Here is a 27,875-nt window from a genome sequence, read left to right on the forward strand (position 1 = left end):
AAGTATTAAAGTTCATCTTGACAGGTTACCACTCAATTTGGTTTTGCAATTGTGCCTCAAGAGGGAACATCCAGCGAAGCCATTACATCTAGCAACTTCGATCTTGTGTCACCAGTCTTGGTTTTGGTAAAAAAAATAAGCCCAGCCTCTGACCTTCCCCCACTTTCCCCTAAAATTATATCTGATCCTCGGGGGCCTTGGGAGGAAAACCAGAGGTGTGTTTAAGAAAGTCCTTGAGCCTTTTGCAGGAGAGTGAGGGGCAGGGTGTTAAAAATCCCCACTGAAAGCAAGAATGGAGAGACAGCTTTATCAAATAACTACATGATAGCACCCCAGCAAAAAACTTGACCACCATCGGCCCACCTGACAGCCTGCTTGGCAGACTGCCCTGGTGCCACAATGACTTAATTGTGTTACGCCACCAGGCTTCTCTCTGATGGCTCGTTTGCTTTGTCACCTCTGACACTGGTCAAGAGGTCAAGCTTTCTTCTGCTTAATGCCAAAGTCCTGGAGTCCACCTTCTGCCTCCAAGTACCTTGTGTGCAGGTTCCCTACCCCTCCGAAGACCTGGTAGAGATTTGGGCAGGATCTCCAACCCCTGCCTATGCACGTGCCAACTCTCAAGTCAATCTCTGTAATCTTGACTCTACCCAGCACGTGATGGTCATGTATGTTTTGTTAAAAAATAAAGATCAGAGAAGAAAATCCACAATGGAATTCTAAATCTATCTTGTCGAAATCTGAATGAGTCTGGGAAAATTTTTTACTGCTGGAAAAGTGAATGACCTTGACTCAAAATGGATCTCAGACCTAACTCGGAGCTGAAACTATAAAACTCTTAGAAGAATATATAGGAATAAATCTTCATGACTTTGGATTAGGCAACAATTTCTTAGATATGATCCCAACAGCACAGCAATAAAAGAAAAATTAGTAATTTGGACTTCATCAAAAATAAAACTTTTGTGCTTCCAATGACATCATCAACAAAGTGAAAAGCCAGCTCATGAATCAGGAGACATTACTGGCCAATCACATGTCTGATAAGGAACTTAAATTCAGAGTATATAAAGGACTCGGAGAAGCTCAGAAACAAAACAATAACCATAAAGCCCAATTTAAAAATGGATGAAAGATCTGACTAGACATTTCGCCAAAGAAAACACATGAATTCCATAAGCAAATAAAAGGATGTTCAACCTCATTAGTCATTAGTGAAATGGAAATCGAATCCACAGTGTGACCCCACTTCACAAATGCTTGAATCAACGACACAATCACTGGTGAAGATGTGGAGAGACGAATCCTTGTCTGTTGCTGGTGGGCATATAAACGGGGCAGCCACTTTGGAAACCAGTTTGGAACTTTCTCAATATGTCAAACATAAAGTTACCATGTGAACCAGCAATTCCCCTGCTAGGTATTTACCCGGGAGAAGTGAAAACAGATGTCCACACAAAGATTGCTACAATAAACGTTCATAACAGCATTTTTCACAATAGCGAGAAACTAGAACTAACCCACATATCCATCAATTTATGAATGGATATGTGACATATGTACATCCCCACAATGGAATACTACCTGGCAATAAAAAGAAATGAAGTTCTCATCCACGCTATATCATGGAAGAACCTTAAAAACATTGTGCGAACTGAGAGAGGCCGGCCATAAAATGCCACATATTATATGATTCCATGTATATGAAATGTCCATAACAAGCAAATCTACAGAAACAGAAAGTAGATTAGTGGTTCCCTCTGACTGTGTGTGGGGAGGGAAGCAGGGGGACGAGTGACTGCTCACAGGCACATTTCTTTTTGGAGTGACAGGAATATTCTAAAATTACATAATAATGATGGCTGCAAAATTCTGGAAATATACTAAAACCTACTGAATTGTACATTGAAGACAGGTGAATTTTATGTCATGGCAACTGTGTCTCAATAAGGCTATTTAAAAAGAACAATGTCACATTCTTATTTGCCCAACCGTTTGGCCTACGCAATCTATCTGGTCTTCAAAATCAGCATTAGCCTGCTTCCAGCAGCCATCATATCCTCCTTGGCCATCTTGGTGTCGCGGCCTCCTTCGTCTATCTCACAAAGCTGAGACTGGCAGGATTTGCCATTCCCAACAGTCTCATCTTTTCTCGGAAATCATCATTTACCAAGAAAATCAATCCTAAAAGGAATCCAAAGAAGAAACTCAAACCAGCAAGCACTTTAAAACCTGCTGCTGGGTGTTACATGGCTTTTAACCAACCCACCTCCACACACACACACACACCACCACAGTTTCCCAACAGAGCCAGGTGGAGCTATATTTATTCTTCCCTGAGTTATAATAAAAGAAATATTCATTTCTTTTCCCCTGTGGCTTTTTCTTTTCTTTCCTTCACTACAACATTTTTCTCTCCTCAATTCTCCTGAGCTCATGTGATACCATCTTGAAAATTTACACCATAACGAGATCAAGAGGGGTTGGCAAGAGCCTGTGTAGTAAATTGGCATCCGTGCTAATCGATAACCTACTTTCAAATGAAAAGAGTCAGACCCACTCCATCCTCCAACAGAGCCTGCCGCCTTCTTCTCCGGGTGAGCGCTAATTGCAACTCTCACAAAGCCAGGGGGCAATCTTATCCAGGTGATCCATTAGCGGGGAAACTATTATAAAAGGAGCAAGAAAAGAGGGAGAGAAATCAGGGTCCAGAGGTTAAACAGCACAAAAGTGATTTAAAGGGGAGAAAGGGCTTGAATTTGTGTGTGAGATAAAGAGAAGAAAGTTTACTGTGGAAAGATCCTGAGAACTCCGGCACAAAAATCGTGGCAACTGGCAGCCTCTCAGTGTCTGACCGGCTGGGGTGGAGGAGGGGAGGCAGACGGCCCCCACCCTATCTTACCCCACAACAGAGAATGGGAATCTGCTCAACGACTCTAGAAGGACCCCAAATGCTGCTCTGGTCATGAACAAATGTGTGGCAGTTTCTGAGGTTGGTTTTTCCTGTTTCTGCTCTCTCACCATTCGCACAGTGACCCCCACCTCCCATCCCCACAGGCACAGGAACTGCACACCTATCTCAAACAGAAAAATTAACACAGGCCTCAGGGCAGCATGAACAGATCTGCACATTTTTTTAAAGTGACTACAAATTCCCTTTCTTAGCCACTCCTCTCTAAGACCTCCGCCTCTAAAGTTGAATGTTCAAACCAAGGAGAGACATGAGTCCCTCCCACACTTAGAAATGGGGAGAATCTGAGCTCCTCGACATGTTTCCTAGGGAAACAAAAGTTCCTGTGAAACCAAGTGTTTCAAAGGCAAGACATTCATTTAAAAGCATCACAAGAGTCTCTTTCCTGTCTCCTGGGGTCTTGTCTGTCTCCAATTCTTCTTGCTGCCGCCAACGACTCTCCTAGAGCACAGATCTGGTCCCCCAGTCACAATCCTTCGTCAGGATGACATGGGTCCTTGGCGAGGCCCACGGGCCCTGCACCTTATGCTCCCCTGTTCCTGGCCCTCCCACCAAGGCCCGCTTGCTGGTTCCAGGTGCTGTCTGGCCTTTGCTCCCACAGCTGCAGCTCTCCATCCGCCCAACCCGCCCCCTGTAGTCATGGCAAACACCTGCTTGTCCATCAAGGCTCTAGGGAAGGGTCTGCCCCCACACCACCCTCCACACTTGCCCTGTGGCCTCCTAACTGGGTTGGGGACTTGTTTGTTAATACGCTTGTCTCCCTTATGAGTGGGAAAAGCTCTGGAGACCAAAGTCTGGGCCTCATTTTTTTTTTTTAATCTGCAGAGAGTGGCACACATTAGGACCTTAGCACATGCTTGAGAAATTAACAAGTGAATGAGTGATTTAATGAAGTTACTTGGGTCTTTCTCCTTAAACCAGTCTTTGGAGTGTTTCAAATACTACTTTATTTCAAAATAACTTAGAGAGAGGAGGGGAGAATGGAGAGTTGTTTAATGGATGCAGAGTTTCAGTTTGGGATGATGAGAAAGTTCTGGAGATGATGGTGGTGATAGTTGCATAACAGTATGAATGTACTTATGTCACTGAGCTCTGCACTTAAAAATAGTTAAGATGGTAACTTTTATGTTATACACATTTTACCACAATTCAAAAAGGAGAAACTTAGATTATAGACCACCAAGAGACAACTGACTGAAGAAACAGCCCAGGCATCTGATCTCTGAAAGGACTAAAAAAAAAAGCACTTGGACAGAAACCAAAGGCTAAGGACAGCACCCCTCTTAAGTTAAACTGCAGCCCCAAACCCATGATGATAATACCAAGGTCACACCCAGTTATTTGGTTGTGCCGGAAGGTTCTGAGCTCCTAATGCAGTGCCTGGCACATAGTAAGTGCTCTAAATATTGCCTGAATGTTCTAGAATCGCTTGAATAAGCCGCTCAAGGCTCAGGACTGGCTCTGAGGTACAGGCCTTTCTCCTGCTGCAGACCAGTGGTGGTGAGATTGGACCTCGGTGTGGTACTCTCCTGAGGGACATATCCTCTGCCCAGAAACACCAGATGGCGTCTACTCCTTCATGTCACTGCCACAGACAGCACCCCCTGCTGCACCCCCAGCCCTTTACCTTCAGGTTTCTCCTCCCTGAATGGAAGCCGATCCTTGTCCATCCCTGTGCCAACTCTTAATGTAACTCCTCTGCCTTCTCTCTGCACAAAGCTGTAATCCCCCCACTCCAGGTACTTCATTTTCGCAGCTGAAACCCAGGACCTGAGGCCATTAAACCTACGAAAGGAAAAACCAGGGTTCCGGAGGTTCAGGAGAGCATTTTTCTCTTAGCTTCATTGGAAGGGTCATTGTACTAATCAAAAACAGGCCCAAACTGCCACCACCACCATCCATCACCACAAGGCAAGGGGGAAACACAAGACAAGTAAAAGCAAAAGCAAAAAGTAATGAATCCTACCCCTCCATTTCACAGTGAGGGAAATAAGGGCTCCACAGAGACTGCATTCAGACAAGGGTGGAAGAGGCCGGAAAGTCGTCTGGTTCTCGCCGTATGCTTCCAGGCTGCTCAGATGAGCCATTCATCAGTGTCACCATTTGTATTGTCATGCTAAAATGCACCCACAATAGCCCAGGTTCTTCATAAGTTTGACACTCCACAGTCCATTCCCCCAAAAAAGCTCTAAATAGGGTTACTTAGCACTATTCTTTTATTAAGAGAGAGTGTGGTCTTAGAGAGAATTGGGGATCGATAAAGACACAGTAGTCTTTATTTAAAAACTAGGGAGAATGGCCACACCCCTACGTGTGGTGCAGAAGTTGTGGCAAATGGCCTGCAGAGCTCTCCACAAACCACCAACTCACAGAAGTACCAGAGGGAGTTAAATGCTTCCTACCAGGTTCTATTCAGAAGTAAACATTACCTACAAAAGTCACAGAATGAATCTTCTTAAATTCAGAGGACCCATCACCTGTTGGCCCATCCTGTCAGCCATATTCCTTCCTCTGCAGCCGAAAGCACAGCTCACAGGAGGAGTTGACCCACCAGGTGTCCCTGAGCCCTTACACTGAGCATGGAAGAGCTGAACTAGATTCCATGCCTACCTGGGTCTTGTGGGGAGTAGCTAACACATGGTATGTTCCACAACACCCGTCAGAACCTTCAGCACCTTTTACACTGTCTATGCCTTCAACTGCCAGCCTCACAATCAAGGGTGTGCAGCTTAATCAAAGGAAATCGACAGGGGTGGGTCCAGACTGTGCCAGGTCCAGGGTCTTTTGGTTCCAGGGGGCAGGCCCAGCTGTATCAAACACACAGGGAGATGGAGGTTGGGAAGGCATCTCAGCGGCATGTGGGATGCAGAAAAAGACATAAAATCCCATGACAGACCCAAAGGACGCATCTCTCCTGAATTTCTCTGGTCCCCTTCAATGAAATGTGACTTTCTACCTCATGAATTCCATTATGATCGTCATAGATCTGAAACTATTTCTTCCTAAATAAAAATTTTTTTTGAAACATAAAGCCAATGTCTCACAGAGGCTAAACACTGAGGTAGGTATAAGTCCTCAGAAAAAAATGTCACCACTGAATAAAGCACGCTTCCATGTTTGTGGCTCTTCCCTTGTAACTGTAGACAGGAAGAGGAAACAATTAGAAATGGAGCAGCAGAAAAAGAGGCTTTTGGGGAAACATTAATACAATAAAAGAGATCTTAGAACTCACATTATGGCCTCTTTGTGATTTTTAAATCAAGGCTGGACTCAGTGGCTTTCTACACTTTGCACAAAATTTTATCTTCTAATTTTTTTGTACATGTTTGTTTTTCAAATCTTATTTGATAGACTCTAGAAGGATCTCAGACAATGGAAACTTGCCCTTGGCTGGCATTGGTATGGCACCTCCAAACAAAAAGGCAGCCCTGTCTCCTATTTACTTTCCCTCTTCCAAGTTCCCCGTTCTGTTCCTGTCACCACCTCGGCGGAGTCATAATCGTACTCACAGCACAGATATGACCTACTAGCCACCCAAAGCGAATGAGATTGACACTGGGCCCTGAGACCTGGAAAGGAAGTGAGTTTCAACCTTCTAAGATTCGTGTTGCAGACTTGCACTCATTTTTGGCGGAGCTAAACAATGTAACTAAGATTTCATCCTTTCTCAAAACTATAGCAGAGAAAGAAAAAAAATTGGATCTTAACCTAGCACTTTGTAATTTGGAAATAGACATAGATGATCTGGAGATGACAGATAAATAGATACCTCCACTACATGTGTTCACATACAATAAGCACATACTGTTGATTTTAGTCATATGCTACCTATATTCCAGGAATATAGGATAACATCATTGCTATTTTTGTATGAACATAGATACTGCCTTTTACAAAAACATCTCTAGCAATTGAAGCTCCTTTCTTAGATTTTCTAGCTGCGATCGAGTGTGTATGTCACCCTATCCATCTCCCTTTCTCCGCTGAAATGCACTGGAGTCTGGAGTCTGATTGGCTCCGAGCTGTAATGGAATATGTAGCCTTTCACCTCTGGGTCACGATACTGAATCTGGGCCCCAGCGACAGCATCTGAAAGCAGTTACTGTAGCATCTATGGTCTTGCTTAAGACAAAAGCCACTGTTCTAGCTTTTCACCCTTGTGGGGAGTCTCAACCAGGAAAGGCAGCGAGGAATGAACAATGGGCCCGAAAGAAACCCCAATTAGCCAGAGTCCATAGGAATGGTTTGAAGGTGGCTGTGCAAGAAAAGCTTGGGAGCTTTATGGTCTGATGGTTGTGGCACCTCATTTGTGGGCAGAGTCCTAGAATATGTGACACTCTGTTAAAAGTCCCTTTCCTCACCCTACGAAGTTGTCAAGACACCCAGAAAAAGGCAGGTATTGCAATAACCCCTGAAATCTTACAAGCTCAGAGTAGCACAGCTCCAGAAAGGGCAGGCAGGGTCTTAGGTTCTGACCTGAGCCTGCTGGAGACTCTCATCGAGAGGCCAGGCCTAGCACAGAGCAGATGCTGTAGAAACAGTTGTTGAATGGAAGGAAAACTAAGTCTCTTGGACTCTCTATCCTTCTTTCTTTCTTTTGCCTCTTAAATAAAGTTAAGGCAGACTACCCTGTATCCAGCCATGACATTCCCTAAAGGCATGCTGTGAGAAAGAAGGGGGAAAGTGGCAACGGCCAAAGACAGTAACCTGAAGAAAGCAGCTATGGGGACAGAGCCCCAGAAAGCAGTTTCCAGGCTCTCGGCCTCATGTTGCTGGCTCAGGTAGTGGATGGCCGTCAGCTGTGGCTGGTTGGCCATCAGCTGTAGCCATTAAGCCATTGGTCACTGATATAACTGCCGCGGCTACGGAGGGGAGCCGAGGAGAGTGAAGGAGGAGACTGAAGGAGAGTAAGGAGAGTCGAGGAGAGTTGGTCGGTTGGCAGCAAAACGGACAGCAGGTCGCACGTCGTGTAAACCCAGCCTCCAGTGAGACCATAGTGGTATGACTCCCCTACCTATGGCTCTGTGGGTGTTCCTTTTTGGCCTCACCATGTCCTGCGTTCTCATGTGGGGAGCGAGAGCAGAGACCCCGCAGGCCGCCCCGCCGGACACCCCGCACGACAGCAGCTATATAAATATAAGGTTGTATCAACTTATCTGCTGTTTAAAAAGAGTCTGTTTGGTCTAACTCCAAAAGAGCCACACACACAAAATGGGCTGACGAATTTAGAAAAGTTACACCGCCATGGACCCTCCCGCAGTCAGGTACCCAAGAGCTAATAAGTCTGTGTTTTTTTTTAGTTTACTGCAAAATGTGCAATGTAATCACAGTAGCATATTAATAACTGTTATGCAGAGAACCATTTAATGTGCTGCCCTCTCCAAGATTTATTTGTCAGCTTAACGTGTTTACTCAGTGATGAAGATTTTTCGAACTAGTACAGGCACAAAGGAAACAGTTGCCTTGCACTGGTTCCTGCAGAACCGAGTCACACGGGTCCTGCCCGGGACACACGCCGTCCTGCCCACGACACATGCTGACCCACGGCAAATGCAGAGGGAGGAGCCGATGGGCTCCTGGCCAACCACAGCCAGTCTTCTCAGAAGGTAAGTGGAAACAAGAGAAAGGAGAGAAAGGGTAGGGGAATTCCTGCATCCCTCACCCAGCCCATTTCTGGAATATCTTCCCCTTTCCTTCTTGAGGGACTATAGTGAGGCAGGCAGGGAGGCAGCACAGCTGAGGGGGTGAGGAGGACTGGACCCCAGTAAGTGAGGGCCAAATCCTCATCCCACCCACATCTCCCTGAGGACACTGGTCCAGGGACCCAAGCTGGCTGAGTTTCCTCATCTGAGTAGAGGGGATAGAAATGTACCCCAGCTATGAGGATTAAATGTGGTGTTGCACATTAGGTGCTTAGATCAACAGTTGTTACCGCCATTTCCCTTTATGAGCCATTAATGGATGGTGTCTTCCCTGATCAGGCAGCCCACAGAGATCTCTCTTCCCTTAGAACACTTGTGACACAGCTTGTACTGTGAGTGTGTGTGTGTGTGTGTGAGTGTGAACTCTTTCCTCATTAAGCAACAACTCTCCATTCCCTCTTCCCCCAACCCCCAGCAACCACCATTCTGTCTCTATGAATATGACAACTCTAGGTACCTCATATAAGTGGAATCACACAGGATTTGTCCTTTTGTGACTGGCTTATTTCACTTCGCATAATGTCATCAAGCTTTATCCATGTTGTAGCATGTGTCAGAATTTCCTTCCTTTCTAAGGCTGAGTGGTATAGACATTCCACCATGTGTGTATCCCACATTCTGTTTATCCATTTATCCATTGATGGACACTCGTGTTGTTTCTACCGTTTGGCTACTGTGAATAATGCTGTCACGAATGAGGGTGCTGTACTGCTATCTTGATGTATTAATGGTCTCATCATTTGTTAAAACTAGTGTATAAATCTTAATTATCCTTTAACTTCTTGTGAAGGCAACGTGGGGGGCTACCCTCGTTCGACACTTGCTTTCTGGCAATACTGCACTTCTCAGGGGTCGTGCAGACCCCCAAGGCCGTTCCTATTCTCTGTTCATGAGATTCCCCTGGAATTGCTCACCTTCCCCCTTCACTCACCGACTCCTACTCATCTTATTAGCCTCAACTCAGCGGTCACCTCATCTAGGAAACCATTTCATCCCGCTCCCTATCCAGACATGAATTCCTGAAAGGGGTGCTGTGACAAAGAAGTGGCAATGGCCCAGGACAGTGGCCTGAGCAGTGGAGGCTGTTCCTGTGTGTGTGCCCCTAACTGCATTCAGTACAGTTTCCACCCCACCCAGCAGGCCGTGGGGCTGTGTCTCCATCTTCTTTTTCTCCCCAGCACCAAAACCAGCGACCATATCCATAGATGGTAAAGACCAAGAAATGTTGGACAGCCAGATGAACAAGTAGATGGATAGAAAAATGGATAATGAGAGAATGAAAGGTGAATAAACTGAACGTTAATTGTGTCGAATGAATCCTAGAGCCAGGAGGTCACCATCGAGATATGTAAGTTTTCCTTTTCTCAAAGACAGCAGTTTGGAGGCTAACATTTAATGAATGCCTACTATATGCCACACAAAACACACCAAGGAAGCAATTATTATTCATACTATTATCCACGTGAGGAAACTGAGGCAGAAAACAGTAAGTCCTTCTCTAAGTTCACAGAGCTGGTAAATGACAGAGGAAAGGGTTTCCTCTGGGGACAGAGGAAACCCAGATGGCTTTGCTCCAGGAACCATGTTTTTAATCTCAAAAGCAATGCAACAATGCATAACCTCAAAGGTTCCTTCTGTGCTTTTGTTCTGCGATTATCAAATGCTGATGACTGAAAAGGATATTCTGAGGGCTCCGGGAATAAAGGTGATAGACAATGTGAAAAATTAATGACGTCCATTTAAATTGACATATGAAATTGAATTTTGTCCTATGGAAGAATTATACAGGGGGTCTGGAAAGTCCCTGACCCTACTAAAAAGGATACCAAAGGGTGCTCTTAGACAGAGCCATGAGCTCTACTCCATTTCTTTTCAGAACTAGCACAACCCCAGTAATGTCGATGGAAAAACCATCCTGCTTCCTGGTTACTCTGAACTGAATGGCGCGAAACCAGCCTGAGGCATTTCTCCTCCGATGTTAGACTCTGGGGCCTTCACAGGGAGAGGGATGCCTTTATTACTCCAGACCCTCCTTCATGCTGGATGTGATCATATGTCACCACCTCACCAAATAACAGAGGCAATGCAGTATCACCTCCCAGATGTCGGGAGCATGAAATCTGAGGGGCCAGTGTCTGGGGTAAGTGGCCTCACACGTGCCCTCTCAGTTTAGTTCCAACCAGTGATGATAAATTTCCTCCTTGGAATATCTAGGACCCCATTCCAAGCATCCAGTGAGCATTCCCCCAGCCCGTTATTCTGCAAGATGAGAAGGGAATAAAACTGCATTACACTGAGCAAGAACAGGGACATATCAACTAACAACAAAGGCAAGGACCTCCAACGAGCCAACCCACAAATACCTAAACTGAGATCCACCCAGGTGAAGGAGCCAGTCTCACTCTTTGATCCCTGTGGATTTCACTCTTTCAGGGAACAGGGGGCCATGTCAGTGGGATGGCGTCGTGCCACTTCCCAGGACTGGCCCAGACATCACCCCTCTACCCATCCATACACCGCCAGCACCCCCTCCTCATCCTCTTCTCTCATCTCTAGTGACGTTTTCATTACCCAGCTGTGAAAAGGAGAGTTTTTTTCTTTCAAAAGGCCAGAAACCCTTGGAGAATTCATGTATTCAAAACCTAACTACTGTCTACTGGGTGCACAGCCACCAAACAAAACATAAAATGAATAAGCTATGGTGACTATGCTCCCAGGATTCAGAGTCCAGGAGACCCACGTGGGCAAAACAACTTCATAAAGAAATCTGGTGAGACTCTAATGGAGAGTCAGAAACCAGAGGGGTCCTGGGTGACCCTGGGCCAGCCTCCTCCACCTCTCCATTATTCCGTTCTCTCCTTCCTGACCACCATAAAGGAGCATTCTAGAGAATTACTAATAACGACAACCAGCACTCCCTTAAAAAAATGTCAATTAGCACAAACGACCACCACAAAAGGCCACAACCAGCCACTTCCTTCCCCAAGTGGCTGCCTCACACAGGAAGCAGAGAGCCGGATTAGGCATATTAAAACCATGCCCCCTTTGTATTACATTTACCACCCTGGCTGCAAAAAATGCTCGTAAAGCCATCATTAGCAGACTTGCAGCTGTCAACCCTTCCTCCACTGTCACCCTGCTGAGACAGTTAGCCATCCTTCTCGCTGAATGCCCTTTAATTGCACATCCCACTTTATTAGCTGCCTTGACCTCCAATAAAACCTTCAGCCTCACAATGTCTGAAACCTGAGACAGGATGTCTCCCATGTCACCTACTTGTGTGCTCCCTTCAGGGCTCCTGCGAAGTGCACACACACACACGGGCACACACACGTACACACACACACACTCACACATACAATCACAGCCCATTAGAAAGACTTCTTAGAAATTTCATAAATGAGCAAACTTAGGGGAGAAAAACAAGAGAAGATAAGGGATAGTATCTGAGAACATAATTAACGAAAACATGTGGAAGGTTGGTTGCGCTGAAGGCAAAATGCTGATTTGGGGGTGCATGGCTGCAGAACGCTCTTTCCACACTCCCTTAGAGTAAGTGCAGAGATCTGAGTACAAGAATGAGTGACATGTGGCATTCCTGCTGCTGTGCCTGTTCTCAAGTGTCCTCAAGAGCTCTGGGCTGGTAAAGGCTAAATGAAGTTATGCTTTTAATATCTGTGGTTCCCGAGTTGTGCTTAGACTAAGATACAAATATAAATTCTTAACAGTTGAAATAAGAGTTAGGGAAATCTTTTCACAGGAAAGACGCCACATGGGCTAGTGTTAAAGAAGAAAAATAAAATCTGTAATAACCGAACGGACCTCGCTGACTCAGCGGTCAGCTACCTGCTATCTGCTTTGCAGATAGACCACAGTATCAAAAACTACAGGGCGATTACACCCAAGTCATGGGATATGTAAATACCCATCAAAACAATTATGTTCCCATCTAGATATTTGAAGGAGAGCAGAGCAAAAGGAGAAATCAAAGGGGGCTAAAAAGGTTTTGGAAAAAATTGAGATGGAGAATTTATTTTAAGAATGAGGAACAGGGCTGGTCCGGTGGCGCAGGTGGTTAGAGCTCCGTGCTCCTAACTCCGAAGGCTGCCGGTTCGATTCCCACATGGGCCAATGGGCTCTCAACAAAAAAAAAACAAAACAAAAAAAAATAAAATAAAATAAAATTAAAAAAAAAAAAAAAAAAAAGAATGAGGAACAAAATGTTTGGAGTTCTGGTGTTCCTATATTGCTACCCAGGATGAACTCCCCACAAATTATTTCCGAATCCTAATCAGTATAGCAGACTTTTGAAAATATAAACCTAACTAAGTATAAGCAGTCTTATAAGTAAGGCAATACTTTTTCTCAAACATTCCTTACCAAATTGCTCTTCTAAAATCAATTGTCCTTTTGTTTGCCCAAGTTTATCTCTGCTTACAAACACAGAGGACAGTAAAGTAAACAGCTATATTAAGAAACAGGAAGGATTTTGTCAGTTAATTTATGATCCAAATTCCAAAAGCAGAATCATTGGCAGTGACGGTGCCACCAGTACCTTCGTTTAGATGTGGCAAACAAAGGGACACGCCTTGGCTGGCTGAGCGTGGTAGTCCCACAAACGTGGCAGCAAATGGAACAGCTTAACCATAAATTCATCAAGGGCTTTGGCAAGCGTATCCCTCTGGGATTGGGGGGAAAGGACTGGGCTCCAGAAAATCTTGGGGCTTCTCTCTAGGTTCAGAGACGTGCAGGCTTGGAAGGAGTCTAGTAAACCCACTCTCTTGGTTTACAAAAGAGAATAAAGCACAAGCTGAAGAGGTGACTTGCCCAAAATCACAATGCTCATTAGTGCTAGAAGCATGACTGCCCGTGTCCTCATCTAAGGATAGTTCTTTTTTACCTAAAGGACAGACAACCCCCAATGCCTACTAACCACCCAACCCTTTATTTCTGTTTCTTTCTCCTCTCTCATCCTTCCTCCTTCTCCTGCCCTCTGATCCCTCTCCTTTCTATCCTTCTCTCATCTATTCCTCAGCTCCCATCTCCTGGCATGGTGGAGAACAAGTGACGCTCCAGTTCACTGCTGTGGGACCACAGAGAAGACATTCAAGCGGCCATGCTCAGGACCATCCCTCTACAGAAAGACACACAACTGAACCAGGCATCTGATTCGCTTTCTTAAACAATAGTGATTGCTGGTTGTTTGCCTAAATTCAACTGTTTATTTTCTGTGTAATCATTTGGTTAGGTAGGTCGGCAGCTTTGGGTTGATGGTGGTGGTGTTGGTTTCTGCAGTTAAGAAGTAAGTCTCTGATGGCTGCAGGAAACCAGCAGTTAGATGGAGCAGGATGTCGGGAAGGAGTGATTACAACTCTAAGGAAAGCAACCACTATCAATAAGATGATAGTGTTTCCTGGGAAAGCATACCCGCCTGTCACTGCTAATTAAAAGACAGAATTACACCACTCTATGAGTTCCTATGTTATCTTAGAAAAAAATCCTGAATTAGCAAGTACAAATCTCAGACATCACTCCGATTAGATAAAGAATGATTAAAAGTTTACATTTGCCATCCCTGTGGTGGCACAGCGGACTTGAACTTATTATTTGCAGTTCGTGCTTTAAAACTAAAGCCATTTTGTGTGTAAGAACTATCAAGGATTTTAAAACCGTGCTGAATGGAGAGTTAAAACTTTTTTCCAACAACTTTTTGTAGTTGGCAATAATACCAAGCTTAAACTCCATTAAGTAGAAAAGATTAATAAAAACAGAACCTCAGCTATAACTTAAGTCTATAACAATGAAGATATATTTAGATATAGTTCTGCTTATCAGATGACCTCTCTACCCGAGTCTTCTGATATGTTCACCTAGGTAGCAGCATGAGAATATCAACTCTTCCTAAATCTGAGTTTACAAGAACCCTCTCTGCCCAGCTCTGGCAGCTGAGATTTGTGCAGGAAATATTTCTCGGTGGGGGAGGGTGTCTTTATTTCCAGACTTCTGCACAGAGTCTGGTCAGAATCGATGTGATAGGATCAGCAAAGTATAACTGCAAAGAAAACTGTCTGAGAACGATTAGCCTGGATTGGAAGGCAGATAAGCCCAAGTCCCTGTGGTGCTCAGATCGGCAGCTCACATGCGCAGCCACTGGGAAATCTGTTCTCCTTCCTGCACCAGAGCCGAAAAGCCAAAGGCCGTCTGCGATGCTGCCTGCAGGGCCTGAGAGCGGCAGGGCTTAAAGAGGGGGGGTTCCATCTGTGACGGAGAATCTCAATCCATACTCGTGGCATCTCAGCTAAAAGGAGTCGCTGTTTTCATCCACTGAGCTCTCCTAAATTTTCTGTGGAGCCACCCTACAAATAAGTAAATAAGTATGAGATGCTTTATTCACTTGCAGGTGAAGAAAGGGAACAAGAGATGATGAGCTGGATGGCTCCATTTTCTCTGACAGCTGCTTTTCCCTTTTGGTGTCAGACCAGTAGCAAAAGAAAAGGCCGGGCAGGCAAAGAAAGGAGGAGGAGGAGAAGAGAGAGAGAGAGAAAGGGAGAAAGGGAGTAAAGGAGGGAAGGCGAAAGGGAAGAAGGGATGGAGGGTGGGAGGGAGGAAGAAAGAGAGGAAAAAAGGAGAGGAGGAAGGAAGGGAGGGAAGAAGGAGCCTTCCACAAAATTCATCTTCATTGGAATAAACACGGAAAGTGATGGTTGAAATCACTTGGTCCTCTCAACAACCCGAGTGGGGTCCTATCATTGCCCCCAGGGTACAGATGAGAGTAACCAGGCTTAGAAAGGCTAAGTGACTTGCCCAAGGTCACACACACTTATCCCAAGTGTGTTGACTCCAGATCTTCATTTTTAATGTCACAAGAGCCTGAAAAATAGATCTTTCTTAATCTCCCACAGTCCTTGACAATTCAAAATGCTGTCTCAGATGTCCTCACCTCTCCATTCACTCCTGGCCACACTGTCATGGCTTGTCTTTCTCCAAGGTGCCAGAGTCTCTTCTAACCAAGATCCCCAATGACCTATGTGTCAAGTCAGTGGAAAGCTCAGTCCTCACCGCCTTGATCTCTCCAAGGTATCTGATGTTTTATCACCCCTACCCTCTGCAGCTCGCGCCTGCCTCAGTCCCCAGGACACCACTTCCTCCTATGTTCCTTCCCCCTTTCTGGCCTCTCCTTCTTGATCTGTCTTCCTGGTTTGTTGAGCTACCTGCCCCTTCAATGTCAATGTCATGCTCAGTGGTCTATTGTCTCACTCTACACATGCTCCATGGAGAGCTCACCCCATCTGTGAATTCTACCTCTACCTTCACACCGACACCTCCCAGATCCATTTCTCGCGCTGAATCCACTCTAGAGTCCCAATGGAACCCCTCTGGAACATTCCACCTCAAGCTCTACAGAGCTCAAACCAATTTTCTTATCCACAACCATCCTCAAAAATCGGACCCACAATAACAAAACCCCTCCCTCTGCCTGTATTTTCCATCTCAAAAATTGGCAGCACTGTCCAGCACTTGCCCTGCCCAGAAATCTGGGACAATTGCTCATCTTCCTCCTCTCCTTCCCACCCGTATCTCAGCTACTCCCCCGTCATGGGTTTTCTACGTACAAGATCTGTCACGTCCAAGCTGCCTCTTCATTCCCACTGCTACTGCCGTACTTCAGCTCTGCGTCCCCACTCAGGCCAGGGCGGCCTCTTACCTGGATTTTGTGACCATTCTTCCACTCCATCTTCTCTGTCGCTATCAGAGCAATCTCTCTCAAATGAGTATTTTATCACTTCATTCCCTTTCTGAAAGCCCTTGAATGGCTGCCCATGGCCTACAGGATCATATTCAGACTCGTTGGGCTGCAAGGCCCTTCATCCTCTCCTTGCCACCTTCCCAGCCTGTCACTCACGCATGCGCACACCATGCGATGGTGACCAGATCTCACTGCAGTTCCCCAGGTTTACTGAGCATGCGTAACCTCTTTGTGCCTTGGGCCCACTATTCCCTCCACCTGGAAAGTCGGTGAATCGTCCTGTTCAAACGCTGAATTCCTGTTCACCCGTCTAAAGCCGCTCGAGCCTTACCGGTCTGGGCTCCCCAGCGGACTGCACAGCCTGTGGTCCAGCACTTAGCACACTACACTCCAGCTCTCTGGTTCCCTGCCTCTAGTACTAGACTGGGAGTTACTCCAGGGCAAGAATTTTAGTCTTTTTTATGTCTGTGGCAGGGTACTGTAGTTGGTACATGAGTGGGAATTAACAATACTCACTGGCATATGAATATGAAAGCAAAAGCAATAAATAAAATATTAGCAAACTGAATCCAGCAGCATATTTAAAAAATACATTGGGACCAAGTGGGGTTTTTTATAGGAATACAAGGATGGTTCATTATTAAGAAAATAATGATAATAATTCACAACATTAAGAGATCTAAGGGGAAAAACCATATGATCGTTTCCCTAAATATTGAAAAGCCATTTGGCAAAATATAACACCCATTCCTGATTAAAAACACCAAATAAAATAGGGATTGATGATTACTTCCTTAACTTTTAAAAGCATAGATAGGCCTCAGTCCAAAAGCCAACATCTTAATAAACGGGAAAAACTATACACATGCCCACTATATCACTAACATTGTAATGGAGGCATTAATCAATGTAACAAACAAGGGAAAACCATTAAAGGAATAAAAATAGCAAAGAAAAAGAGTAATGATATCTCTGTTTGTAGGAGATAAATTCTTTTGAAAATCCGAGTACCATTTTTAAAAACTAATGAATGCATTAATAAAATGTAATAAGGTAACAGGATGTAATATTAATACATAAAATCAATATCCTTCTTATATATAAACAATTATCAATTAGAAGAGATAATGGAAGTAAAGAGCTCATTTATAATAGCAACAAAAGATATAATACCTAAGAACAAATTGAACAAGAAATATGCAAAGCCTGTAAGAGAAGAACCTTTAAAATTGTTGAAAAGTAGACTTGTTCAAATGGAAATATATTCCATGTTCTTGGGAAAGATTCAACATCATAAAGATCCCAAATAACCCCCAGGCTAATATATAAATTTAACATGGTCCCAAATTTTAAAAATATCTTTAAAGTTAGGCAAGTTGATTCTCAAGTTCATATGGAAAAATAGTCAGGAAAAATAGCCAGGAGACATCTAGAAAAGAAAAGCATTGTTTCAGAGAAAGAGGACTAGCCCTACCAAATATTAAAACATACCACAAAGATTCTGTAATTAAAATAGTGTGGAACTGGTACATGAAGAGACAGATAAAGAGAACACAACAGAAGGTCCAGAAACAGACCCAAGTACAACTGGAAATCTGATTAATGATAATGGTGGTATCTCAAATCATTGGGAAAAGATGAATGTTTTAATAAAGGATTAGAGGACAACTGGATAGACATTTAGAAAAAGATAAAATTGATCTATACCTTTCATTATACACCAAAAGAATCTCCAAATGGATCAGAGGTCTAAATATTAAAAAGGAAACTATACACATACTCTAAGGAAACATAGGTGAATTCCTTTAAAATCTGGAAATGGTAGACAAACTCCTTTCTAAGCATGACTCAAAATCCAATTTTCTTAGATGGAGGTGGGTTCGGGAGCATCCCAAAGGCAATAAGCAAGACGGATACTGATTTACTATTTTGATAAAAATGTCGAAAGTAATTTAGAAACACTGGTGTAGTCCCAGTCCCTTTGCACTTATGCAAATGTACTTTAAGACATTTCTGATGGTGCGTGTAAGTGTGAGCGGTCAGTGGGAGCCCATTCTGGTGTTTCTTGGCCACAGTAAGACCATATAGGAAGTTAAAAAAAAGAAAGTAAAGACGCAATGATCAGCCTGTGGCTCACGACAGTGGTAAAAAGGAAATCTGTTTTGTATTCCTGAAAAGAGACCGTGAACCCTCAGATACCAGCCAACTTGCAATCTCTGCCAGGACAGAACAGAGTAGGAGTCTGGCAGCCCTGCTGGCATGGCACAGAAATGTCCAGGTCCCTTCCTCTCAGAAGGTCAGCAGAGGGCCCTCCGGCACGGATTGTCAAGCAGGGCTGATAACAGAGTCTCAACTGACTGAATATAAATGTGAGGAACTCCCTGTCTTCCCTCCATTACATTCCAGCCAAGAAAATTACTCAGCACAGAATCTTGACAACCTCACATATTTTCCCCCACCCTGAATGGGAAGTTATCATCTGAGAGCCCAGGAAATATAATCATAACATTCTCCCTGGAGCAGCGGACTCTCACTCAGGCAGTGATACTAATAGTGACCCTCCATGGCTTTGGAGGTGAAAGCCTCCTTGGATTTCTCTGTTCCTTGCACCTTTAGTCATGCTTCCTTTTCCGACCTAAGCCATGTCAATCACCAGGGATTTCAGGCTACAGAAAAGGAGTCAGGTTCATCTTCACTGTGCTGTATGAGAGTTTATGTATGCACGTATGCGTGTGTGTGTGTCTTGGTACATCGCCCAGCACCTACTAATGGCGATAATTGTTAGCCATTTATAATCATCATTATTATTACCATCACCATTATTATTAGCTGATGAATGGTGAGATCTATGACATAAGGCCAAAGAGCAACTGATGTTGCCTAGATTTTATTGGCTGAATCCTTCCAAATGCTGACAAATTACTAGCCTCAGCCATTTAAAAATCACATTTCTAATGCAATACTCCTAGGCCACGGATTCTTACAAAGTGAATTAAGACGCTATAAAAACTGACCATGTTGGTTCACAATTAAAAGTCCGGTAGAAGGCAATGCCATCATTCCATAGCTCGCTAAGCCTTAAAGAAGAGATTACTGCTCACGTGTCTCTCCTGGGAAGGTTTTTGTAGTGTTCCCCAAAAAGGTTTCAGAAATTTTTTATTGACAAATGCTCTAGGACTTTTTCCTTACTGATCCTTAATCTGAAATACTTCTAAAATGGAAAAGACTCAAATGAAGCTTTCTGAAGATAGCCATGTGTTTTCTTAGAAGACTTCAGACATAATTTTCTCATAATTAATAAATATTTAAAATGCGCTTTCTCTATTTATAAAGTGCCTTACAGTGGCTTCTAATAGAGGCCTTTTAAATAGAGGTATTTTTTCTTACCTCTGTTTTGGAGCTGGGAAAATACAAATATATATATAAAATCTCCAAGTCTAGACTTACTTGGGCTCTGGCTATTTGGAGTCTACGTTTGCTGTTTTTAAACCCTGTGACACATTCCTTTCTTTCATCTCTGTGATTCCTGGCCACCCTTCTCAGCATGTCTGGCTAATCTTCCTGATATTTCTGGGGCATAAATGGACCCAGAATATGTGACTAAGAAAAAAAATCAGATAGGAATGTTGTTCTGGACCTTTTTTTACATAAAAGAAGATTTTCTTTTATTGATATGGAAATGAACAGATGTCTGATAACCTTTTGCCAAGCTGGAACATTTCTGCTTACTCCAGGGAATTCCTTTGGGCTGCTGTTTCATAGAGCTCACACTGTAAATTCAAAAGTCCTGTCACAGATCTCAGAATGATCTAGGATAGCCCCAAAACGGGAGAGTCATTCCTTGGCCCCTATTTCTGGCTTGGTGCCTCGAGTGTGTATAAAACAGGAAAGCTACTCTTGCCAGTGGATATAAAATGGCCTTATATTTACACATTGGAACACTACAATGGGTAAAAGGACTGCTTTACTTAAAATCCCAACACTTTACAAATCCACATTCTTTTGTTTTATCTGACCATTTCCACTTACCAGCCCTAGAAAAGAAATGATATAAACCCAGTAAGTACTTTTTTACTGACTGAGGTAATAAAAATCAATCCGAATGTTTTATAACCTACCACCAGGCACAAATCTTGACTCACCCAGGTAAATTGCTATTTGAAAGGATGAATTTGGGGCCTCATTAAGGGTGATGTGAGCTCACAGTGCCACTTCTACATTCCAGAGTCTATTTTATTCCTAAATCTGTCTCTCCTCTCTACCTCTTTTCAGAAACCTCAACCTCAATGCATGGAAAACTAAGCCAAATAGCATCCTTCTCTCTGACCGCCACCAAACTCTGTCTCCTCTCGTTTTCTGCTTTAGTTAATACTAGCCCCATCCACCAGTTACACAAGCTAGAAACCTCTAAGTCATGTCACCTCCGCCATGAACCCTCCTTCTCCAGGGGCCACAAGACTATTGAGAGTGCTCACAGCAGGGCGGTCACTCCTCAGGCCACCAGAGTCGCTGTCTAACTCCTGGGACCAGCCAGGCACCGCTGCATGGGCTCTCCAGCACTTCACCTCCCCTGTTTAAACAACTGTCCCAGAGACAAATGGGGGGAATTCAACAGGGCTTGCCACCTACCAATGGCCGTAGCATGTGAACTCATATGGCAGCATAATACGTGGGAAACGTACTGACGAAGTTAGAAACTGGAAGTGGATAATACTTTGTAAGAAAAACCCTAAATTCTGTAAAACATACATTGAACAGAATCTCATCTAATTAGTTAGTAATCATCGACCCTCACGCCCATCTCTAAAGAATGAAGCACCTTTCAAACTGTTCCTGATATCATTTTTATGACATTCCAACAGTTTGAATCATTCTCTTCCTTAATATATTAATGGGAAAGTGAAACATACAAAGGAAAACTGATTTACTCAATATCACAAAATAAATCCGCCGTGTAGAAGGAACTAAACCAAATTCATCCTAAAATAATAAGTTTCCTGGATGTGTAATTCTGCCTTTGACTTTTAAATGCCTACCCTAGGAGACGTTTAATATCACCTAGCAGAATTTAATACTTTATTTAAGAAAATATTCCCCAAATACAGTTAAGCATCTTAAGCAAATTACAAAGATGATTTTTGCAAATTACCCCTCAAAAACATGTCTTTATCTCCCAGACTCTGACTCTCCAGGGCGAACTACATGCTGGAGTCACAATGACATCTCTTATTCTAATGAAACTTAACTCCTTCTGTGCCTGAGGGCTACAGAAGTCCACAGTTTGCTCATAAATCCAGCTCTGGGAAGAAAAAAGGCCTTGTCTCCGAGTTACATGGGCTCCATCCGTGGTGCTCCAGAGAACACAGTATTTGTTTGCTTAAAATGTTGCAAATTTCAAAGATGCAATGGAAATTGTACCTAATCTAAGGATACCAATGCTTTTTTTATAAAAAGAAAAAAGAAGAAAAACCTAAAATTATTATTCCCGGAGACATGCAGAATATTCTTAATTAAAATTGACGCCCCCCCATACCTCGTTACTAACAATGAGATAATCCAAATCACCATTGTTTCTCACTAAGTCGTGTGCACTCCCTTGTGCCAAATGTCATGTTGCACTGTGCGACGTCACCTATGAAACTCCAGGCAACTATGGCACTGTGTGATATTCCTTGTGCACTTAACGTGATCCTGTGTGACTGTCCCCATGACTGGTAGCTCTTCTCTCCACGTGCCTGGAACATTGGAAGTTGATGTAGAGCGCTGAGGTACATCAGATCCAATGCTCTTCCTAGAACCATCTCTCTGACAATATGATCAACTTCCCAGCTCACTTTTATTTCATCACAGAAATACAATTGGCAATATATTGAGCTGCCTCCTATAACACCGTGAGTAGATTTTCCAGGCTGCTTCAACAAGACCAAAATCTCCTTTGTCACATGACTCCCCAAAACATGATGGATGGATTTAAGTTTCAACATTTGTTTCTTCTTCCTATAGATTTTCTTCCCTCCCTCCATTTTCGTGAAAAGGGTGTATTTTGATTTATCTCTGCACACTCAAGCAACGCTCAACCAACAACACAAAGCATTCAAACGACAAAACTAAGAAGTCATTGTAAGAACAGGTCCTCAAGAACATTCTAGAATGATCTGGTAAGCTACAACTTATTAAGATTTTCAAATATCAGGTGTTATGTCTTTTTTTTTAACTTTTATTGGGGAATATTGAGAAATAGTGTGTTTCTCCAGGGCCCTTCAGCTCCAAGTTGTTGTCCTTCAATCTACTTGTGGAGGGCGCAGCTCAGCTCCAAGTCCAGTCGCTGTTTTCAATCTTTAGTTGCAGGGGGTGCAGCCGACCATCCCATGCGGGAATCGAACCAGCAACCCTGTTATTCAGAGCTCACGCTCTAACCAATGGAGCCATCCGGCCGCCCCAGATGTTATATCTTTAAGATTCTTCAAAATTTATCACATGTCTAGTCTGGTTATACGACCTCACAGCACCCCACACTCTTCGTTGGTAGCACTCACCACAAATGAGAACAAATTATGAATTGTGCATTGTGTGGTTAATGACTGTATCATCCATTAAAAAAATAAGCTCCATGTGGACAAGGACTGTAGGTATCTGCTATTTCATTGCTGTGCCTAACATAGTACCTTGAATGCCAAAGGAAATGGAAGAACATTGACAAATGATCAAAAGAGCAAATAAATCTGTGAGTGAAGAAATAGTGTAAAATTGAAGGAGTGAGAGAAGCTTTTAGAATCCCTGAGATATTCATTCTTGGGGTGTCCTGATGGTTCTATTATCGAACTACAAAAATGGCATACTGACAACAATCCACAAGTTAATTATTCTTGAGATGAATTCGGGATTCATAAAACCAATTCTCTCAGTGGTAATTTTCCACATTTAAAATTTAATATCTTCTGTGGGTATTAGTTTAATTTAACCCCTGCCTATGAAAACATCAATGTGTATGTATTTGTATAAATAGATGAGGCAAGCAGATGTAGTTATTCCTAAAGTCCACTACTGAAAAGTCACAATATGTCATTTCAAAAGTCACAGAAATATAAACCAGAAAATGCCATTGAATAAACCCGATCAGAAATCTCCACAGCAATCCACTGTTTTCTTGATTTCTCTCTAACCACTGATAAAAACTCTTTGAAGTGCAAGAGTAAATATTATCGTTTGATAGCACTTGGACCCAACAGTGCAAACACAATTGCATTGTGCTCCGCTCCGGGGACTCCTGGCACACACCCCGCCGGCAGGGTTGCCATGGAGGACCCAGCGTGCTTGGGGAGCAGGCCCGAGGTAGCCCTGTTCCAAGGAGCTACCCATCCCTTCAGCTTCCTCAGGCAGACACTCAGAATGGTAGGGGGAAATGCTGGCTCCCAATACGTGTTTCTGTTTTTGTAATCCTGGGAAAGAAGGACAACAAACAGCCAACTCCTGAATGTCAGCTTGCTTCTACTTCTCCCACCGACATTTTGTAAAGGATCACGGGTGGGGTTGGTGAGAAAAATCTAATGAGTGGGCCAGCAATCCCAGCGCTTGGCAGAAAGGAATGGACCTCAGGAGCTGGTGTCACTGTATCCCCAGCCTGCGACACGGCAAAGGTCTGCGGAAGTGCAGGGAGAGGGTTTCGGGACAAGGTAGCACCTCGCAGGTCCAACAGAATGACCCCGCGGGTACGAGGAGCGCGGAAAGGGTCTCTGCGGATTGGAGGACCGCGGGACAAAAACCCTGGGGCATCCCCGTGGATGGTGAGGACTGAAACCGCCGGCGCCTTATCCAAGCTTGCGCCCCACCGCGGCCTGGCGAGGGAGACGCGCGGGGTCCGCCCCCTTCCCCGGCCTGGGGCTGCCCCCGCCGAGCCAGCGCCCCCTGGGGAGCTTAGCAGCCCTCTGCGCCGCCGGGGTCCCACGGGCCGCAGTGAGGCGCGCGGTGGCTGCGGGCCGGACAGCTGCCAAGAGCTGCGGGGCTGCCTAAACCCTGGGCCCCACCGCTCCTCCCCGCCGCGGGCTGCCCACCCCGCGCGCCGCTCACCTTGCCCGGGAAAGGCCCCGGGAGCAGCAGCTTCAGCGCCTGCCTCTTCAGCTCCACCAGGCGGGCGTTGCAGTTCTCGCACCAGACGCCGCGATCCGACCCGGGGGAGGAGCCGCCGCCGCTGCCGGAGCCCGGGGAGCCGGTGCCGAAGCCCGGCGAGCCGCCCAGGGAGCCTGGCGAGCTGGTGCCAATGCCCGGGGAGGCGGGGCCCGGGGAGCCCGTAAAGGAGCTCGGGGATGAGGTGCCCGAGCCAGGGGATGGGGTCCCGGAGGAGCCGAGCGCGGAGCCCGCGCCCTCGGGGGTCGGCCGGCTGCCGGCACGCGACTCCTCGTACGCTTTCCGGTACCAGCTCTCAGGGGAGAAGGGCGCCGCGGGCTTGGTGGGCGAGCAGACTTCGTTCACCTGCGGGAAGAGACACAGCGGTGTCAGGGGCGCCCCGGAGCGGGCTGGGCTGGGGGCGCCCTCCCGCGTTCCCGGGAATCCGCCCGGGCCCAGGCGAGCACCAACAGCGGGCGTTAGGAACTGCTCAGAGCCCTGCGGCGAAATCTGCCTCCATCTGTCTCGTTAATTGTCCTTAAGTGAGTCCCCACCGCCTGGGTGCCCCCTGCGCCCGTTCCCGAGCGCTGCGGGAAGAGGAAAAGGCTTGCTCAGGGGGCCTCAATGGTTTCTGCAGGGGGGACCCATAGATTCAGCGCCCCGCGCTTTTGAACCCGGCACCCATCCCAGCAAGACCCCAGGTTCAAGATTCTGATAGACGCTATGGGGGGGGGGTGGCTGTGACCTCTGGATTTTTATTCATTCGGGGTACAGCCCTCTGGATTCTGAACGTACAGGAAAGGCTATCTCGGCTCCGGGGAAATGATCCTAAGGAACGGCAGATTATTCATGGAAAAACCTCTCGTCCCGCATAACTCTGCCTCGAAGTGCAGGAATGCTGCAAAAGTTAGGGGTGTGGGGAAGGGACAGCACGAGAGGACTGACAAAATTCCCAGAGCAAGGCGAGTGTGCGGGAGTCCCCGCGGGCAGACCCGCCTCCACGCACGCACACCCGGCCGCCGCGCCTCTGCAGCAGGAGGAGATCTCGGAACCGCCCTGCCGCGCCGCACGGTACCTGGAAAGGAGGGACCCCGGCCGACGTGGGGCTGGGGATGCATTGTACCCGTCACAACTTACCCCGTATTTCTTGCCCCTGGTGGAGACTGCAAGCCTCTCTTTATTCCCAGCTACCGAATTCATGGTGGCTTTTCCAGAAGAGAGTGTCTAAATGTTCCACCAGCACTGCATCCAAAAGGTCTTCCAACCCAGAAGGGTCCCCCAGTTGTAAGGGGGCTGACTCTTGGCCCTCAAGTCAAGGTTTCTTAATGGGGGGAGGGGATAAAAGCAAATGGACCCCAGAAGTAACAGCACCAATTTGCAGAAAGGGTCGGAGTGGGTGGTTTATTCTTTCTTCAAATACTGCTTTTCCTTATCCTCTTCTGCTGCCTCTCGTCACACGTTCTCTTTTCACGGTCACATCCAGATAATTAGCATTTTCCTCAGCCAAGTAAGTCCGTGTTCCTCCACCAGGGAAAGGAGGAGTACAATCAGGGCACGCGGCCGCTGCAGAGAAAGTGGGCGAGCCCTCGCCTCGCCCCCGCCGGCGAGCCGGCTGTGGGAACTTGTCTCCTTCACGCAGCTTTGTAACTGAGTTCAAAGAAATTCTCCCAAAATATAAAGATCCAGACTCTGGGAGGAGCCTCGGCGTGTCGCCGAGCCAATATCCGCCGGCCGGTCCTGCCTGACAGTTGTGCGAGGGCTGCGAGCGGGGCGGCTCGGCGGGCCGGCGCAGTCCGCGGTCAGGGCGCGCGTGTGCGCCGGGGCGCAGCGCGGAGCTTGGGGACCCGCGGCCCCGCCGCCCGGGAGCCCGCCGCCTGGCTGCCGCCGCCGCGCTGGCAGGGCTCCATTTTAGGTTGCGGCGCTCCTGCCTGACATTGCGAGGCCAAGAGCCGGATAGGGGGTGGAGGATCGTAAATCTCGCTCCTTGCGGGGAAGTTCCTGGTGAGTGGCCCGCGTCCAGTGCTCTAATGAAACCGCTGCGCGCGCCTGGAGCCGAGGGGCCGCGCCGAGCCCGCGGGGCTGGACAGAAATGAGCCCGCGCCTCCCCCGCCCCCAAGTTCTTTCTCTTCCTGGCGAGGCTTGCAGTTCTGCCTTTGAAACGCCGGGTAAAAGGGATTGAGTCACAAACAAGTCTGCAAACATGCCGGGTCCTCCCCCCGCCCTTTGTTCTCCTAGACCTGCCCTGCAAACCTTTTCTGGAATGGCCCTACCGACCCCCCGGCGTCTGGAGAGCCACCCTCCCAACCAAAGCCCGATGACCGCCCCCTCCCCGACCCGCCCAGCCCCAGTTAGCGAGGTGCCCAGCCGCCCAGCGCTGGGACAGGTGAGCCCGGGATCAAGCGGGCCGCCGTGGGGCAGGGGAAACTGAGGGATTCGCCGCGCTGCACACGCGCAGCATGGACGGCGCGGGCCTGGAGAGGGGGTGTATACGAGCTGGCCCTGGCTTCGCCGTGCCCGGGCCGGTCCTCTCGGCACCCCTCCTTCCTACTCTTCCCGCGCCTTGGGCCCACGGAGTCCCAGGAGCACCAGTGATCGCCCCCTGGTGGACCCCCCTCCCGCCCCCCGCGCAGCGCCCAGGAGCGCAGGAAGCCGGCGTATGCCGGGCTCCACACGTGGCTGCTCCGGGGTGTCATTTTTCATTTCCCGGGAGGACATTTCTCCTGGTGAGCCGGCAGGTCTGTTTTGTTGTGACCTTTAATTAACACCCCGCGAGACGCCTCTGGAAGGACCGGCCCAGAGCGGGGATCACGTGAGGTGTAATGGCATCTCCGCACCCAGGAGAGACCTGGCCTGGGGATAGGCGAGGGCGAAAGGACATCTGGGGCTTTCTAGTCGCTAGCTTCCTTCTGAGATATGGAGGGGACTGGAAAACAATAATCTGGAACCCCGGGACGACCCCCCCCCGACCCCACCTTCCTCAGGGAAAATTTCTTCTGTGCCTGACTCGTGCTACCATCCAGCTACCCTCCCTCCCACCACAGCCCTTGCGTGGGAATATTTCACATCCACCAAAGGTAACAAGGTCAAAGTGAAAATGTCGAGAACAGTGTGGAAGTTTCCATTACGTTCCTACTTCCAATTTAAAAGCGATCAGATCAAGAGAAGACCTCAGGGGGGCAGGTACGCCCCCAGGCAGGCCACGCCAGCTCCCAGTAGCATCTGTATTCCGGGGAGGTGCGGCGGCAAACAGCATCGCCATTAGTTACGCGCTGTTTATCCGCTGAAAAGCAGCGTGTGACCAGGTGAAATGGACGTACCGCGGGTGGGGAAGGTGGGATGTCCAGGGACCGCT

The 27,875-nt window shown here is 46.5% G+C and overlaps 1 protein-coding gene across 1 annotated transcript in view; it reads right to left on the reverse strand.

Moving 5' to 3' along the window:
• Positions 1–26,172, reverse strand: part of KIF26B (kinesin family member 26B) — a 414,751-nt gene extending 388,579 nt beyond the window's left edge. The window contains exons 1-2 of the mRNA XM_081038975.1: positions 25,661–26,172; positions 24,488–24,889 (exon numbers count right to left, since the gene is read on the reverse strand). Of these exons, the coding sequence (XP_080895101.1) occupies positions 24,488–24,889; positions 25,661–25,723 (465 nt within the window). The 5' untranslated portion in view covers positions 25,724–26,172. The remainder of the gene's footprint in view (positions 1–24,487; positions 24,890–25,660) is intronic.
• Between the last annotated feature and the right edge of the window lie 1,703 nt (positions 26,173–27,875).

Source organism: Rhinolophus hipposideros (assembly GCF_964194185.1).
Source record: "Rhinolophus hipposideros genome assembly, chromosome: 26".
In the NCBI taxonomy this organism is placed as follows: Eukaryota; Metazoa; Chordata; class Mammalia; order Chiroptera; family Rhinolophidae; genus Rhinolophus; species Rhinolophus hipposideros.